This window comes from Tachyglossus aculeatus, chromosome X3 (genome assembly GCF_015852505.1).
Source record: "Tachyglossus aculeatus isolate mTacAcu1 chromosome X3, mTacAcu1.pri, whole genome shotgun sequence".
In the NCBI taxonomy this organism is placed as follows: Eukaryota; Metazoa; Chordata; class Mammalia; order Monotremata; family Tachyglossidae; genus Tachyglossus; species Tachyglossus aculeatus.
Window position 1 is genome coordinate 10,291,973 of NC_052099.1, and position 16,157 is coordinate 10,308,129.

Sequence of the window (16,157 nt, forward strand, 5' to 3'; positions counted from 1 at the left end):
TACAACCTTCCCTTGGAGCGGGGAATCTTCGTGCCAGTCACCTACCGCTTTTCCCCTTGATCCTCAAAACATTAGTTACGCCAACTGGGAATTGAGGCGCAGCTCATTCACCCCGCTCCACGGCATGGTATTGTTCTTTTGCCTTTATCTTTACTCCTACAAGTTCGGCGGGGAGAGTTATGGTTCAGAGGAGCTTCTCTGCCCGCTCGATCCTTTTTTTTGTTTTTCTTTCCTCCCAAGTGGGGGGAGGGAGAGAGACCCAACCCGCAGCTGCGGGGTAGCAACATTGTAATCTCTAGGAGGACAAGACCCGCGTGCAACCTTGATCCAGGCGGCTGGGAACAGCCGCCCCTCCGCGCTCCTTATCAAGCCTAAGCGATTGTTCCTGAGAAATGGGAACGGAAGGGGAAAAGGCAGCTGCCCCATTGCCCCTTCCCGCACAAGGGTTTCCTAGGCCTCCCCCGGAGTCGGGAGGGCCGGGAAGGGGGCGGGATCTGGGAAGGGAGCGTTGTCATTGGCCAGCCTTCCCCCCCACTTGGGCTGGCCCCGCCCCGCCCCCCGTGCGTCGTTATAGGAGGAAGGGGGTGGGCCGTGGCGCTGCTCGCCAGCAGCCGGAGCCGACCGAGTGAACGGCCGTGGCTCCACCCGGGCCGCCACTGCCCTCTCCTCTTGTCTGGGCAGCAGGACCAAAGCCCGATTGCCCGCACCGGGGAGAAGGAAGAGTTTCCTTCTCTTCTTGGCGCCGCCGCCGCGGGGGAAGCAAGGTCCCCGAGGAGCGACAGCTGAAACGGGGCGTCTAGCGTCCCCGTACCCGGCGCTCTCTCTCTCGCTCGCCCGCCCCACGGGGGGTTTCCCCCCGTCTCTAGAGTGGCGGAACCGATCCTCTCCGAGGAGGAGACGGAAGAGGACGGCAGAGAGTCGGCGGGGTGACGGTCGGTTGAGCTCCGGGACCCTCCTGGGTGGCTCCCCTGGCGAGGGGACCCCGGAGCTGCTTTGCCGGCCGGAGAGCGGGGCGGGGGCTCAGCTCCCGGACAAGCGCCACGAAGTTGACGGCTCGGATCCTTCCGGGGGTCCCCCCGGCGCGCGCGGGCTGGGGGTGGGGGGCGGTTAACGGTTGGTTTCCCCACCGGGGGCGGGAGGCGAAGAGCGGGCCGGAGCGGCGAAAACTTTTCCTTCCGATCTCGGCGGGGCGACGAGGGCAGGAAATCCGGGATCGACCTCCCCACCAACCCTCCCCTTTCTGCTTTCTTCTCCTCCTCCTCCCTGCCTTTTTCCGTCTCCCTTCCCCCGCCGCCCCGCTCTCGGGGGCAGAAGTTTGCTGCGGGGGCCGCTGTTTGGTTCCGGTAGTTGGGGGGAAAGGGGAGAAGGCGGCGGCGGCGGTTCCCGGGACTCCGGTTCTGCGGCGTCCGGAATTCGCCCCTCTCCGGCCGGGGGAGGAGCGGAGCCTCCCGTTGGAAGATGAAATTGAGCCGCCAGTTCACCGTGTTCGGCAGCGCGATTTTCTGCGTCGTGATCTTTTCCCTCTACCTGATGTTGGACCGAGGCCACTTCGACCATCCCAAGAGCCCCCGGCGGGAGGGCACTTTTCCCAAGGTAAAGGACGGCCGAGATCCTCTAGGGGAAGGAAGAGAAATGGGGTTACTGCAGGGGACTGTATCTCTGGGTCCCGAGAGGAGTGACTAGGGTGGGGGAAGGAATGAATCTCGAGGTTGCCGCGTGTGTTTGTGTGTTTTTTTTTTGGGGGGGGAGGTTAGTCTAGGCTTACTAAGAGGTGGGGGACGTCCAAGAATTCCGGGACATGTGTAGTTCTCTTGGGGGAAGGAGGGGGTTTCAGGGTTTTTTTCTGGGTCTCGGGGAGTTTGTGGGTTGGGGTGATCTGGGTCTCTGCGGGGGTTAGGGGTCTCGGCCTCGGGGGGCTTGGAGATTTGGGGGAGTGAGTCTGTGGGAAAGACTCTAGGTCTGTTTTAATGTGGGTTAAACGGAAGAACGAGATCTTCTGCCTTTTAGTGACCACCTGTTGTAGTGGGCATACCACTCCCAAGAGCTGTTGGGGTGGGAAGTGTGTTACTAGGGCATTGAGGAAGAAGTGGTGTGTGTGTGGGGGGGGGGGGGGAAGGGATGAGGTCTATGGACACCCTCCAGGCTGGGGGGGGGAGTCTGGATTTTTTTTTTTTCTTTAACTCCTATCCCTCTGGAAAGGAAGGGAGGTGCAGCCATTTGTCTCCATCTCCAGGTGCAGGAAGGTGGTGCCTATTGAGGGGGTCAGAGAGACAGGGTGATTCAGGCAACTTGCAAGAAATGTCACTGCCTCTTTGTGGCCTTTTGGGGAAGAGTGGGACAGAGTTGTAATTTGGAGAAGCGTTGGGGTAAGGGGGAACCTGCATGCTCGGTGAGTGAGTGCACTGAGGGATTTAGCCATGGCCCCCGATTTTCTCCTATTCCTTGGGGCTGTCCGTTGCCTTGGGGAGTTGCATTTGCGGCCAAGGACAAGGAGTGTGGCCGCTTTGCTTTGCCTGTCAAAGCCAAGCGAACAACCCTCTCCATCTGCAATGAACAAACGGTTAATCCTACAGCCTGAAGCTAAAGCCCGTTCCCTGAGAGTACCTTGAAATGGATCAATGAAACTAAACCACTGTCAATGGAGACAGGTTTGTTTTTTAAAGAACATTTGGGTTGTAGGAAGGGCTATGAACCTATTCGATTTTAACAATCTGCTGGGGGTGGATTCTTGTGTCGTCAGCTTTTTTTTAAATCACCTCTAGGTTACATTTGTGGTAGAGTGTGAATTAGGAAGAAAGCTTTGCTATACTTCACTTTGAAGCTATGGGGCGCTCAAACCTATGCTGTTTTCAAATTGACTCAAGTTTCTTTAAGGATGTGAGTTCAGACTCTTCAAGTCAGTAACGGAAATGTAGAAAAAACCCACTTTGGTTTCGAGATGTAAAAACTTCATGCTGTGGCTGGGGTGCAATGACCGAACTGTGGTGTACAAATTCAGTCTCAAGTAATTTACCATTAGAGTAAATTCCGTAGGACTAAAACTGGGGAGTTTCTAGTCCTTTGAAGGAATCAAAATAACTTGAATCTATTTTTTTATTAGCTGTAAATTGATCCAGAAGACTTCATTTGGAAAAGAGGGAGGGACTCTTTTTGTGTGGGTACTTATGGTGCTGAGAAACAACAATCAAGCTTCTTGTGGGCAGGGAACATGTCTACCACCTCTGCCCCAAGCGTTTAGTACAGTGCTCTGCACACAGTGAATGCTCAGTATGTAGTGGGAAATCCTTGCATGAACGGATGGGAGGTAGGATGGAGCTCCTCTCTGTCCACTGCCCTTGAAAATGGCCCACTCTGTAGTGTACTCTCTGAAGTGCCCTGCACATAGTAAGTGCTCTGTAAATACTACTGATTGACAGTCCAGCCCATATGAAATCTTTAAATTTACTGTCCATAGGAGTCCCTACAGAGCACTGATGCATTTTTTGGTAGAACCGATTCAAATGATTTTCCAATTAGTGAATGATGCAGAACCTTGCTATCTCTTGGCTTTGCCCCAAAGAGCAATGTGAGGGGAAGATGTGCTTGATACTTTTTAAATAGTTGATTGCCTACCAAATGAAATGATCATGTGTGAAGTAACATTTAAGTCAGGAATCTTGATGTGAATCAAGTGTGTGGGTTGTTTTTTTTTTAAATTACCTCACCCTTGTAGCATATGGTAAGGTAGAGGGGTGGATGTGAAAAGAAATAGTAGCTGGAATAGGGGAGGAGAGAGAGATAAATCAGTGTGTAGAAAAGCACTGTGTTCCAGTTAGGTGAAGAGAAAAAGGCTAATGCTAGATGACTTGTGGTTTAATAAGTTAGTCACTTTAATAGTATAACTTGCATACTTCTGTGCTCTTTAAGGAATCTCTAAAGTGCCCTCACATATCTTTTGTAATTATCTCTGAAGTAGATCTCATTTCTTAAGTTTTCTAATTACATTATTTAGCAGTTTAGGTGACTTTCATTTAGTGACCATCACTTAAAATGGAATTCAAAATATATCGATTGAACACTGCTCCAAAACATAAAATTTGGCTTAAATTCTCCATCGTTCACTCGTTTTTATAGTTCTCTCTTCTCAGAATTCTTTTTCTGGGGCTATGTCCAGAAAACATGCTAGCTGACCTGAGGGAGCACTTGATGATGATGATGACAATGATAATTGTGGTATTTGAGTGTTCACTATGCACCAAGCACTGTACTGAGTGCTGGGGTAGATAAAACAATCAGGTTCCACATGGGGCTCACAGTCTATGGGAGGGAGAAGAGGTATTGAAAACCCATTTTACAGATGAGAGAACTGACGCCCAGAGAAATTGTGATTTGCTTCAGGTCAGCCAGCAGGCAAGTGGCAGAGGGAGGTTTGAACCCAGGTCCCTTGATTCCCTGCCTAGACTCTTTCCACTAGGCCATGCTACTTCCCTGGAGGAATAATGGTCGACCTCTTTATAATTTAGGAATGATAATGCAGTTTGTGGCCCTTGTTCCTCCTTTTCCCTCTGGTTTCCTGTCTTTCAATACACCCTGAGGGTAAACTGGGGAAAGGACAATACATTATATTTGCTACTTTGATTAAAAACCTCTTCCTATTCTTTTGTAGCACTGTTCCCATCTCTCATTCTTGCAACTCCTCATCCTTGTGTTCCAGCCTTATGTGTCATTTAGCAGACATTGGAGAAACTGTAGTATCGAGGTCTAGTGGGAAGAGCATGGGCCTGAGTTCTAATCCCGGCTCTGCTGCTTGTAGGCCCTGTGACCTTGGCAAAGTCGCTTAACTCCTCTGCCTGTTGCCTCATCTGTAAAATGGGGATTGACTGTGAGCCCCATGTGGGATATGGAATATGGACTGTGTCCAACTTAGTGCTTAGTACAGGGCCTGGCACATACTGACACCCCCCCCCCCCCCCACCACCACACACACACACACACACAAAGACTTAAAAAAATAACTACAGGAACTTGAGGAAAGAAGAGCTGTCATCACTAAAGATGGAGCCAAAGGAATAGCCTTCTGCTCCTAAGGGATAGTAGTATGTTTTGGGGGAATAGGAAGGCTATTGTATGCTTTATCCAGAAGACCATTCCTTTGGATCCAACAGTGGCAGTGGCTTTGTAGCAGGATCAGCTCAGGGAACGAGCTTTGGATCCAAAGCAGTGGCTTTACCTTGCTACCTAGCAAGACTCTGTCTTCTCTTAGGAATGGAAAGTCATTTGGTCTTCGGGAGCATCCCTTCTCTTCTGGTTCTCTGGAGAAAATGGTAGAAGTAAATAACTGGAAGCTATTCACTTCCTGGCAGGAGCTGTATGAAGCTGAAGGAGATACAGCTGGTGCCATCTGGAGTCTGTAAATTCTTTGACATAAGTCTTGCACCTGCACAGTAGATTATAGCTACCTGGCTACCCAGCACACATCAGGTTTCGGGGAACCACTTTGTATATATAAATATTTTCTGCCTCGAGTACAAGATAAAAATGGAAAGGAAGCTAGCCTTCATGAATTCGTATTAAAGAAACAAAAACTCCAATTTCTTGATTGATGCCTCCTGGTTTTGTACAGCTGCAGGCTTTTAGACAGATGGCAGTTTTTCATTTTGAAAGGAGGGCTGAACTTGAGGTGACCCAGGACAGGGCATTGGGGAGTGAGGAAGGCAAAGGGGGAGAAGGAGGGGAGAAAGGAAGGACACTTGAAAGCAGGGACTGTCCTGTTTTAATTATGGTATTTGTTAAGCACTTGCTTAGTACAGTGCCTGGTACATAGTACTGGGTTGGCTACAAGCAAATCAGGTTGGACAATGACCTAAGTTGATACTTAACTAGTATTACAAATTGGAAAGAATAGCAACAACAGAAAGCTCATGTGGGGCTCATTCATTCAATTGTATTGAGCACTTACTGTGTGCAGAGCACTGTACTAAGCACTTGGGAAGTACAAATTGGCAACATATAGAGACAGTCCCTACCCAACAATGGGCTCACAGTCTAGAAGGGGGAGACAGACAACAAAACAAAACATGTGGACAGGTGTCAAGTCATCAGAATAAATAGAAATGAAGCTAGATGCACATTATTAACAAAATAAATAGAATAGTAAATATGTAGAAGTAAAATAGAGTAATCTGTACAAACATATACAGGTGCTGTGGGGAGGGGAAAGAGGTAGGGTGGGGGGATGGGGAGGAGGAGAGGAAAAAGGGGCTCAGTCTGGGAAGGCCTCTTGGAGGAGGTGAGCTCTCCGTAGGGCTTTGAAGGGCGGAAGAGAGCTAGCTTGGCGGATGTGTGGAGGGAGGGCATTCCATGCCAGGGGGAGGACGTGGGCTGGGAGTGGATGGTGGGACAGGTGAGAACGAGGTACAATGAGGAGGTTAGTGGCAGAGGAGTGGAGGGTGCGGGCTGGGCTATAGAAGGAGAGAAGGGAGGTGAGGTAGGAGGGGGTGAGGTGATGGAGAGCCTTGAAGCTGAGAGTGAGAAGTTTTTACTTGATGCGTAGGTTGACTGGCAGCCACTGGAGATTTTTGAGGAGGGGAATAACATGCCCAGAGTGTTTCTGCACAAAGATGATCTGGGCAGCATTGTGAAGTATAGACTGAAGTGGGTCACTCTCAATCCCCATTTTACTGATGAGGTAGCTGAGGCACAGAAAAGCAAAGTGACTTGCCCCAGGTCACACAGCAGATAAGTGGCAGAGCTGGAATTAGAGAACCCATGACCTTCTGACTCTCCTGTGCTCTAACCACTAGCCATGCTGCTTATTAGTCTCTCCCAAATGTTTAGTGTGATGCTCTGAACACAGCAGGTGCTCAATGACTGTGGAGAGAAGTTGACAACTTTTCCTCCTGTTGAGGTGAGGATGAATCTCACAGGTGCTGGGGATGGCTTGGGTTATATAGGGCAGGGGGCAAAAAGGGGAGTTGATAACTCAAACTTATTTTGGCCTTTGTATGTCATTCTTTTAGGAACGCATTGCAGGGTCAAGCTTGCTTTTGAATTACAATATTGTATTGTTCGTTCACAAAATTATAGTATACCACAGAGCTTGTCTATTGTGACCTCTCATATTTCTGCTGTAGTTTGGTTTTTGGTCCTCATATATTGCTTTGTATTTGTCCGTATCGATCTTCATCCTCTTGCTTTAATTCATCAAGGATAATACGTCACCTTTTAGATATTAGGTAGCGGTTTGTCCTGTTACGGAAGCAATCCATAGCATCACTTGGAAACCCTCTAGACTGTAAGCTTATTGTGGGCAGGGAACGAGTCTACCAACTCTGTACTGTACTTACTCAGGCGCTTAGTACTGTGCTCTACACACAGTAAGTGCTCACTAAGTGTCATTGATTGCAACCTAGATCCATTTAACCTTGTTTTCAGGAGAGATTTTGAACATATTCTAATCTGATATTTTTGGATTACTGTACAGTATCGCCAATGATGCGTAGTGCTTTAACCATCCCATTGTCTGTTCAGGTAGCTCTTCTCATCCCAGGGTCTGTCAAAACTCCAAGGTACCCTCATGGATTTTGAGAGACTCCTATAGTTCGCCATTTGAGTTGCACAGTCATATTGAATGAAGATAATCAAATCTCTTCTGATCAGTACCAGACTCTGTATATTTGCATGTGTAAGGAAAGCAGTTTTATTCTAATTATTTCCCAAATCCCTAGGATACATTTTGACTATGCCCTAAGCTAAGGTGCAGTATTTCAAAGTCCTTGCAACTGAAAAGAAAAAAAATAACTTTTGACCCCCTTCTAGTGGAGAAGAAAAAAACCTGATTGTCAACTTTTTTTTTTCTGTTTAAGGTAGTGAAATTCCAAAACACCGTGCTTGGCTATTCCACTCTTTCCATTGTGTTAAAAATACCTCTGTGCACTTATCTGTTTATTCTTTCTTCAGATCAGTGATGTAGAGGTTAAAAATTTTCTTTGATAGTCATCTTGATAGAGCCATCAAGCTCTTTAATGGGGTGTTTAAATATTGTACACCTCTGGATCGTATAGCTAATAACATTGGGTGGATGAGTTTCAGCTGGCTTATTGCATATGAAATACCTTAATTCTTTGGCTGTATGTTCAATTAATAGTTTTAAAATAACAGTAAAGATTGACTTCAAGGTCTCTTTATTGAGTCATGACAGATAGCTCTGAGCCAATTACCATAGTTGGAATTTGGGATTGTTTTTCCCTAGGTGTTTTATCTTGTACATGCTCACATTGATGCTCATCTGCCTTTTTTTCAGTTCACCCACTCAGCTTTGACATCTTCATGCAGTTTATTCCCCACTTTCATGAGGTTTCTCTTAGAACAGCTTGGGGTCATCTAAATACAGTCTTGGAGGCTTCTCTGCACACTTGCTCTTCCAGATCCTTTATGAAGATGCTAAAAAAAGGAAAAAAAACCACCCAGAACAAAATATTGGTCCTAGCACAAGTCCTTGGGAGACCACAGCAGAAGTAGTGGGATCTCAACTTTTCAGAACTCTTATCATTTTTTTGGATGTCTTTGCAGGGCATTCCAAGCTGCTTTTTTCCTTCTGCTTTCATCTGTGCTCTTCTTGCCTTCCATTTTTTTTTGTATTTCTTCCTTAACCCTTTTTGTTTCTTCATGATCTTTTCACTTTTGCCTTATTTGCTGACAAGGCTATGTAGGAACATATTTCTGTAAATTGCTTCATGTGATTGAAATTGGGGCCACTTAGCTGCCTAACACTGAACTAAGACCAAAATTAGCCATTCAAGGAAGTGGAGTGATGAGAAATTCCAGCCAGTTGAAAGCTCTGTGAAAGCCACAGTAATTATGGCCAAACCAGATTCTCAAACAGGACAATGTCCAAAGTTTATATTTAATCAATATTACAAATTGGAAAGAATAGCAACCAAAATTAAAACTGCAATTGTCAGGCTTGATTGAGAAAGCAATCACTGTGGTCACCTTAACCTTTCCTGGGGGGAAGTGACTGGAAAAGACCGCAAATTAACTCATCTTAGCTTCCTTTCACCCCAGGTGTAAGTTGAGATCAGTACTTTACCAATGAAACTCTTCTAGTGTGGTCTCATCCAAGAGTGGCTTTGAAGCACCACATAACACAGGAACCTCAGCTAACTGCTTTTTCTTGAAGGTCCTCAAGATAACTCCTAGGCAGAGGAGCCAGTTGCCTCCCAGGATGTCCCAATAGCTTCTGAGGAGTGTAGGGGAAACCAGCTCCTTTGAGCTATGGGTACTGTAGTTTGAGCATCTGTTTGCTTCTGGGCAATTCTTCTGCCAAGCATATTTTGAAATGGTTTTAAAACACAGTGCTTTGGCTGTGACCTTGCCGTCTAACAATTCCTCTCGTACGGTTGTATTTGAAGCATGGTAGATAGTCTGCATCATGCTTTGAAATCGATATTTCCACAATTATTTCTAGGCTTCTGTTGGCAAGGACTTGGTTTTTTTTTTTTTCTGTTTGTTTTTTTTGAATTTTGATTGCAGCAGTGTTCTGACCTGGTGCAAATAGCTCTTTCCCTTATTGTTGTGATGTTGAAAAAGACTTTTTGCGTGTTGGTGCATAATCAATCTGTTTTGGGTGACTCCGATGGGACTTTTTCATGTCCAATAACATCATTTTAATATATTGAGATTATCCTAGACAGAGAGCAATTGGGATTTTCAGCTTTCTTTTCACAAATTTGGTAATGAAGTGTTCTTGATCACTCTTTCTCTCTCATTACACGAGTAAAGTTCCCTTGTGTCTTTTTGGAAGAATATTTTCTACTTCCTGTTAATGTAGAGGCTGTGTCGAGGCTCACAGCATGACCTAGTGGAAGGAGCACAGGCCTAGGAACCAGAGTACCTGGGTTCTAATCCTGGCTCTGCCACTTACCTGCTATGTCATCTTGGACAATCACTGAAATTCCCTGTGCCTGTTTTCTCATCTGGAGAATGACTATTAAATATTTGTTCTCCCTCCTTCTTTGACTCCGAGCCCCATATGGGATAGGAAGTGTCTGACCTGATTATCTTGTATCTACCCCAGTGCTTGGCAAATAGTAAACACTCATCAAATGCCACAATAATAATGGTAACTCTTATTAATGTACTGACTGTGGCAAATGTGTTGCTATTCAGAGAAATATAGCTACCAGTGCCACTACATCCTTCGAGATAGATCCAGTGTAGATTCAAGATAGCTCCAAGTCTCCTTGCTTTACTGAGGAATACAGTTGTCCTTAATAGTGGGTTTTCAATCTGTGTTTTGGATAGACTGCTATTGCAGAATTAGGGAATGTTCTTTCAACAGTATGCATTTGTCTGCGTAGAATACTGTATACTAGCTGAAGAAGCAGCTGTATGCGTGTCTGGCGTTGGGAAGCAGCGTGGCCTAGTGGCTAGAGCACGGGTTTGGGAGTCAGAGGTCGTCCACCACTTGTCTGCTGTGTGACCTTGGGCAAATCACTTCACTTCTCTGTGTCTTATCTCATCTGTAAAATGGGGATTAAGAGCATGAGCCCCATGTGGAACAGGGACTGTGTCCAACCTGATTACCTTGTATCTACCCCAGAGCTTAGAATAGTGCTTGGCACATAGTAAGTGCTTAACAAATACCATTATTATTATTATCATCATTATTATGATTATTATTACTGGTAAGTAAACAGCAAGGATCTTTCGATTGTATTTGAGTGCTTACTGTGTGCAAAGCACTGTACTAAGTGCTTAGCACTGTACTTTAAGAATGTAACCCCTTGCTAGCTATCCTTCTTTGGGCAATAAATTCTCTAAACCTCCTAATTTCGTAGATGCTGTTTGCTTTCACTTTCACAATTAAGATAGCAAGTCGTAGGTATCAAGATGTGTGTGTTCCTCTAGGCTTATTCTTAGCATACACTGTCGCCCCAGAGGATGACTCTTTTTTGACCCAGAAATCTGCTCCTGTTCTTTTTTCAATTTATGCTATTTTGGTGTTTTGGGCAATGTAGTGGAACATTCAGTTTGCCAGTCTTAATGGCCTCTGGTTGCAATGTCCCCTCCATTTTGTCCAGGATGACTCTTGCATAATTCCCTACTACCCTGATCCCTGGTTTGACACAGTTTCAGCTTGGCTAACCCTACAAGAGCATGTACCCCATTGTACTTCACTACTGAGCACCCATTCATAGCTACACTAAAGTAGGGAGAAAGGATTTTGAGTGGCACTGCACAGGCAAAACTGTTCAGTCAGAAGGAAGCCAAATCCAACTAAATCAATCAATTGCATTTATTAAACTCTTATAGTGGGCAGATTACAACACAACAGAGTTGGTAGATACATTCCGTACCCACAAGGGATTTACAATCTAGAGCAGGAGACATAATTTAAATTCAGTCACAGATATGTACAGAAATGCCGAAGGATGGAGACACGGTATAAACCCAAGTTCAGGGGTGATGCACAAGGGAGAGGGAGTAGGGGAAATGAATTGGGGAAGGCCTCTTGGAGATATGATTTTTATTAAAGGTTTTTGAGTGGGGAGAATGATAGTCTGTCGTGACAGGGGAAGGAGAGGCAGGATAATAGTTACAGTATTTAAGCGCTTACTATGTGCCCCTCACTACTAAGTGCTGGGGTAAATTGAAGCAGATCAGGTTGGACATAGTCCCTGTCCCACGTGGGGCTCACAGTCTCAATCCCCATTTTACAGATGAGATAACTGAAGCATAGAGACATGAAGTGACTTGCTCAAGGTCACATAGTAGACAAGTGGCGGAGCTGGGATTAGAACCCATGACCTTCTGACTCCCAGGCCTGTGCTCAGGATGTAGGCAAGGGGTTGGTGGAGGCTGTGAGCCTGTTGTTGGGTAGGAACCATCTTTATATGTTGCTGATTTGTACTTCCCAAGTGCTTAGTGCAGTGCTCTGCACACAGTAAGTGCTCATTAAATACAATTGAATGAATGAGATAAAGATGGAGGTACAGTGAGCAGGTTGACATTCCAGGAGCCAAACAGGCATGCTGTGTTGTAGGAAGAAATCGATGAGGTAAGATGGGGGGGGGTCGAGGTGACTGAGTGCTTTAAAGCTGCTGGCAAAAAGTTTCTGTTTGTGGAGGTGGATGGGCAGCCACTAGAGGCTCTTGAGGAATGGAGAGACATGGAGGGAACAGTTTGGAGTGGGGGAAGAGAAAGGAGGTAGGGAGGTCAGCAAGGAGACTGATGCAGTAGTCAAGAGAGCAAAGGATGAGTGCTTGGATCAATGTGGTTGCAGTTTGGATGGAGAAGAAAGAACAGATTTTAGTGATGTTGTGAATGTTGAACCAACAGGATTTGGTGACAGATGGAATGTGTGGGTTGAATGAGAGAGGTGAGTTGAGGATAATGCCAAGGTTATGGGCTTATGAGACAGGGAGGATGGTGGTGCTGTCTAAAGTGATGGGAAAGTCAGGGGAGGACAGAGTTTGGGAATATGAGTTCTGAATGGAAAGGAATAATAGTGGTGGCATTTGTTCTTACTGTGTGTCTAGCACTGTACTAAGCGCTGGGGTAGATATAATATTAGCAAGCTGGATACATTCCCCATTCCACATGGAGATCACCCTCTAAGGGGGAAGGTGAACAGGTAAAGAATCCCTATTTTTACAGATGAGGATACCGAGAAGTGATATTCCTAAGGTCACACAACAGACTCTTTTCACTAAGCCGAACTGCTTTTAAGAGACAATACTGTTGATAAAGAAGACTTCAAGATCTTGAAAACCTACCATCCATTAACTTTCCTCACACAATTATATCATCTTCATCAATGTCATAGTAAGCCACATAAAAAATGATCTCACATTGCATTACAAACTGAGAACAAACCAGATTTTGCTCAGAATACTTGACTACTGAGCACATTCTCTCCCTCATCCAGCTAAGAGAAAATATTGAAAGTACCAAATCTAAGTTTGCTTAATGGCCTATTATAAGAACTCAATGATGTTTTCAATGAGCTCAGTGAACCCAAAACCAACTTGACTGAAATAAATCAACCGGGGGAGATGAGCTGCAATTGCAAAATAGAAATCATGGTGTTCAACAACAATATGCTGTGTAAATCTATATGAAAGAGTCAAGCCGGGAGACAGTCTTGTTGTGGTTGTTGAAGAGTGAACCAACAGCCTTATTGGGAAGAAGAAATGGTATCCAGTACCGAGGGCATAGGATTGATCAGTTGAACTTTGAGTGCTTAGTGTGTGCAGAACACTGTACTAAATGGTATTTAAGTGCTTACTTTGTGCCAGGCACTGTACTAAGTGATAGGGTTGGAGACAAGCAAATTGGGTTGGACACAGTCTCACTTCCCAATTTGTAGATGAGGTAACTGAGGCACAGAAAAGTGAAGAGCCTTGCCCAAGGTCACACAGCAGACAAGTGGCAGAGCTGGGATTAGACCCCACAACCTTCTGATTCCCACACCCGTGATCTATCCACTAATGCCATGCTGCTTCCAGTTGCTTGGGGGAGAGTACCATATAATGGAGTTGGTAGGTCCGTTCCCTTCCCACAGTGAACTTACAGTCTAGAGGGAGCTTGCAGTCTAGAACTGATTTAGTTCTCCCCTTCCAGATGTACTTCAGGACAAGTCTAGAGGAGGATGACTAACATGCTCCTTCAGCATGCAGATATAGGTATGTTGAGGAATTAGGATTGGTGTTGCCAAAGTCTTTTATAAAAATGTCTGATTGGGCAGCTGGGACAGAGAATTGGTAGCCAGAGACCAGCCTCAACTCATTTCTTAACTGTATTCCTGGACAGGATTATTTCATTGCAAATGAATGTTGATTTCACTGACTTTTATTTTTCCCTCTTTGTAGAAGTCCGATTTTTTCTTACCTGATTCTCATGAGAAAACAGTCAAATGTTTTGGCAAGTCCTTGTCTAGAAAATCTTGGAATGCTCAAGACAATGCTTGAATTTTTGTTGTTAGCAGTATTTAAGGCAATAGAAATGCTACGTTTTGATGGAAGCTTTTGTACTAATAAAATCTATGGCATCCAGTTCTACCTCTTAAGTCAGCCTCAGTGGTTCTTGGGAACTGCAGTACAATAGAGTAGGTAAACATGATCCCTGCCCTTTCATTCATTCATTCATTGTCATATTTATTAAGTGCTTACTGAACAGAGCACTGTACTGCTTGGAAGGCACAATTCAGCCCTCTGGGAGCTTACAGACTAGAAGGGGGTTTACAAACTGTAATCTGTAATGGTACTCCACATCTGAACAACAGATGAGGAGCAGTGCAATCAATCAATCATATTTATTGAGTGCTTACTGTGTGCAGAGCACTGTACTAAGCGCTTGGGAAGTACAAGTTGGCAACATATAGAGACAGTCCCTACGCAACAGTGGGCTCACAGTCTAAAAGGGGGAGACAGAGAACAAAACCAACCATACTAACAAAATAAAATAAATAGAATAGATATGTACAAGTTAAATAGAGTAATAAATATGTACAAACATATACATATATACAGGTGCTGTGGGGAAGGAAAGGAGGTAAGATGGGATGGAGAGGGGGACGAGGGGGAGAGGAAGGAAGGGGCTCAGTCTGGGAAGGCAATCTACTGGATAGGGCACAGGCCCAGGAGTCAGAAGGACCTGGGTTCTAATCCTGGTTCCTCCACTTGTCTGCTGTGACCTTGGGTAAGTCCCTTAATTTCTCTGTGCCTGTTACCTCATCTGTAAAATGGGGATTAAAACTGTGAACCCCATGTGGGACAGAGACTGGATCCAACCTGATTACCTTGAATCTATCCCAGCATTTAATACAGTGCCTGGAACATAGTAAGTGCTTAATAAATATCATAAAAAAAATATAGGTTTCAGGAATGCCATTTTCAGGTACAAAAGTATTGCTATCAATGTCTACCAGTTTGAGTGAAAAGCCCAATGGTTAACCTGCATTTTTTTTTTTAATTCTTAATAGGCATTTTGAATTTTCAGTTAGCAAGCATGAAACTTTCCTCCTATCTGTACTCTTTTGCAAGGATGTTTAGGAGGAATAATTTAGGAGCATTAAAACCTGTCTTTGCATGCCCATTAACAAACTTGGATGTAGATCAGAAAGTAATTTGGAAGTCAGTTTCCTACTTGTTGGTTGGCACAGATCTCTGAAACTTTTTCCTTATAACTAAAATGAACACCACCATTGTGTGTGCTAGACTGTTTCAAGGAAGAGCAACTTCAGGAAGATTTTTCTTTTTTTCAATGGGGCTGTGGAGAGAGTTTTTTGTTTCTTTTGTTTTTTTTAAATTGAGGAAGGGTGGGAGTCTGCTCTGTTTAGTTGGGGTGACCTTGGAGTAAGTTAAATTGGATCAGAAGTATAGTTTGAAATGGAGAGTAGCTTGGCAGGTATGAAGCTATTAGGCTCTGAAGCTTTTCTTTCATGAGTGGTGATAAATAGGTGAAAAGCCTAAATATCTAATTAGGACCAAAATTAGGCTTTCTGTGCTTGGAGCATTACAGTGGAGGTGTGTGATATGAGATTCCAGTCACGACCTAGTTTAAAGCTGTAAATGCTAAGCTTGACTGTTGGATTACTAGAAACCAGTCACCATAGGTTAACTAATACAGCCATTTTAAGGCCTTGCCCTGCTGGAAAAGGGTTTAAGGGTTTGCTCTAAAAATAACTCCAAAATAGCACACCCTATCTTCCCTTCACCCAGATATAGCTGAAGAAGAGAAATACTGTGCCACATGGAAGTCTTTTTCTGTTGTGGTCTTAGCTGGGAGCAGAAAATCAGCATGGCTTAGTGGATAGAGCACGTGCCTGGGAGTCAGAAGCACCTGGGTTCTAATCCCAGCTCCCCACTTGTCTGTTGTGTGACTGACCTTGGGGAAGTCACTTAACTTCTCTGTGCCTGTTACCTCATCTATGAAATAGGGCACACAGTCTTAATCCCCATGTGGGACAAGGACTTTGTCCAACTTGACTGACTTGTATCTACCCCAGTGCTTAGTACAATGCCTGGCACAAGCAGCATGGCTTAGTGGAAAGAGCCCAGGCTTGGGAGTCAGAGGTCATGGATTCGAATCCCACCTCTGCCACTTGCTGGCTGTGTGACCTTGGGCAAGTCACTTCTCTGTGCCTCATGAATGAAGACTGTGAGCCCCATGTG

At 45.1% G+C, this 16,157-nt stretch overlaps 1 protein-coding gene across 3 annotated transcripts in view; it reads left to right on the forward strand.

The window, feature by feature from the left end:
- Positions 1-652: 652 nt before the first annotated feature.
- Positions 653-16,157, forward strand: part of MAN2A1 (mannosidase alpha class 2A member 1) — a 158,003-nt gene continuing 142,498 nt past the window's right edge. Inside the window, exon 1 of one of the 3 annotated variants that reach the window (XM_038770504.1) lies at positions 653-1,593. In XM_038770504.1, the coding sequence (XP_038626432.1) occupies positions 1,459-1,593 (135 nt within the window). In that variant the 5' untranslated portion in view covers positions 653-1,458. The remainder of the gene's footprint in view (positions 1,594-16,157) is intronic. The other 2 variants (XM_038770503.1, XM_038770502.1) reach the window with 2 other exon arrangements.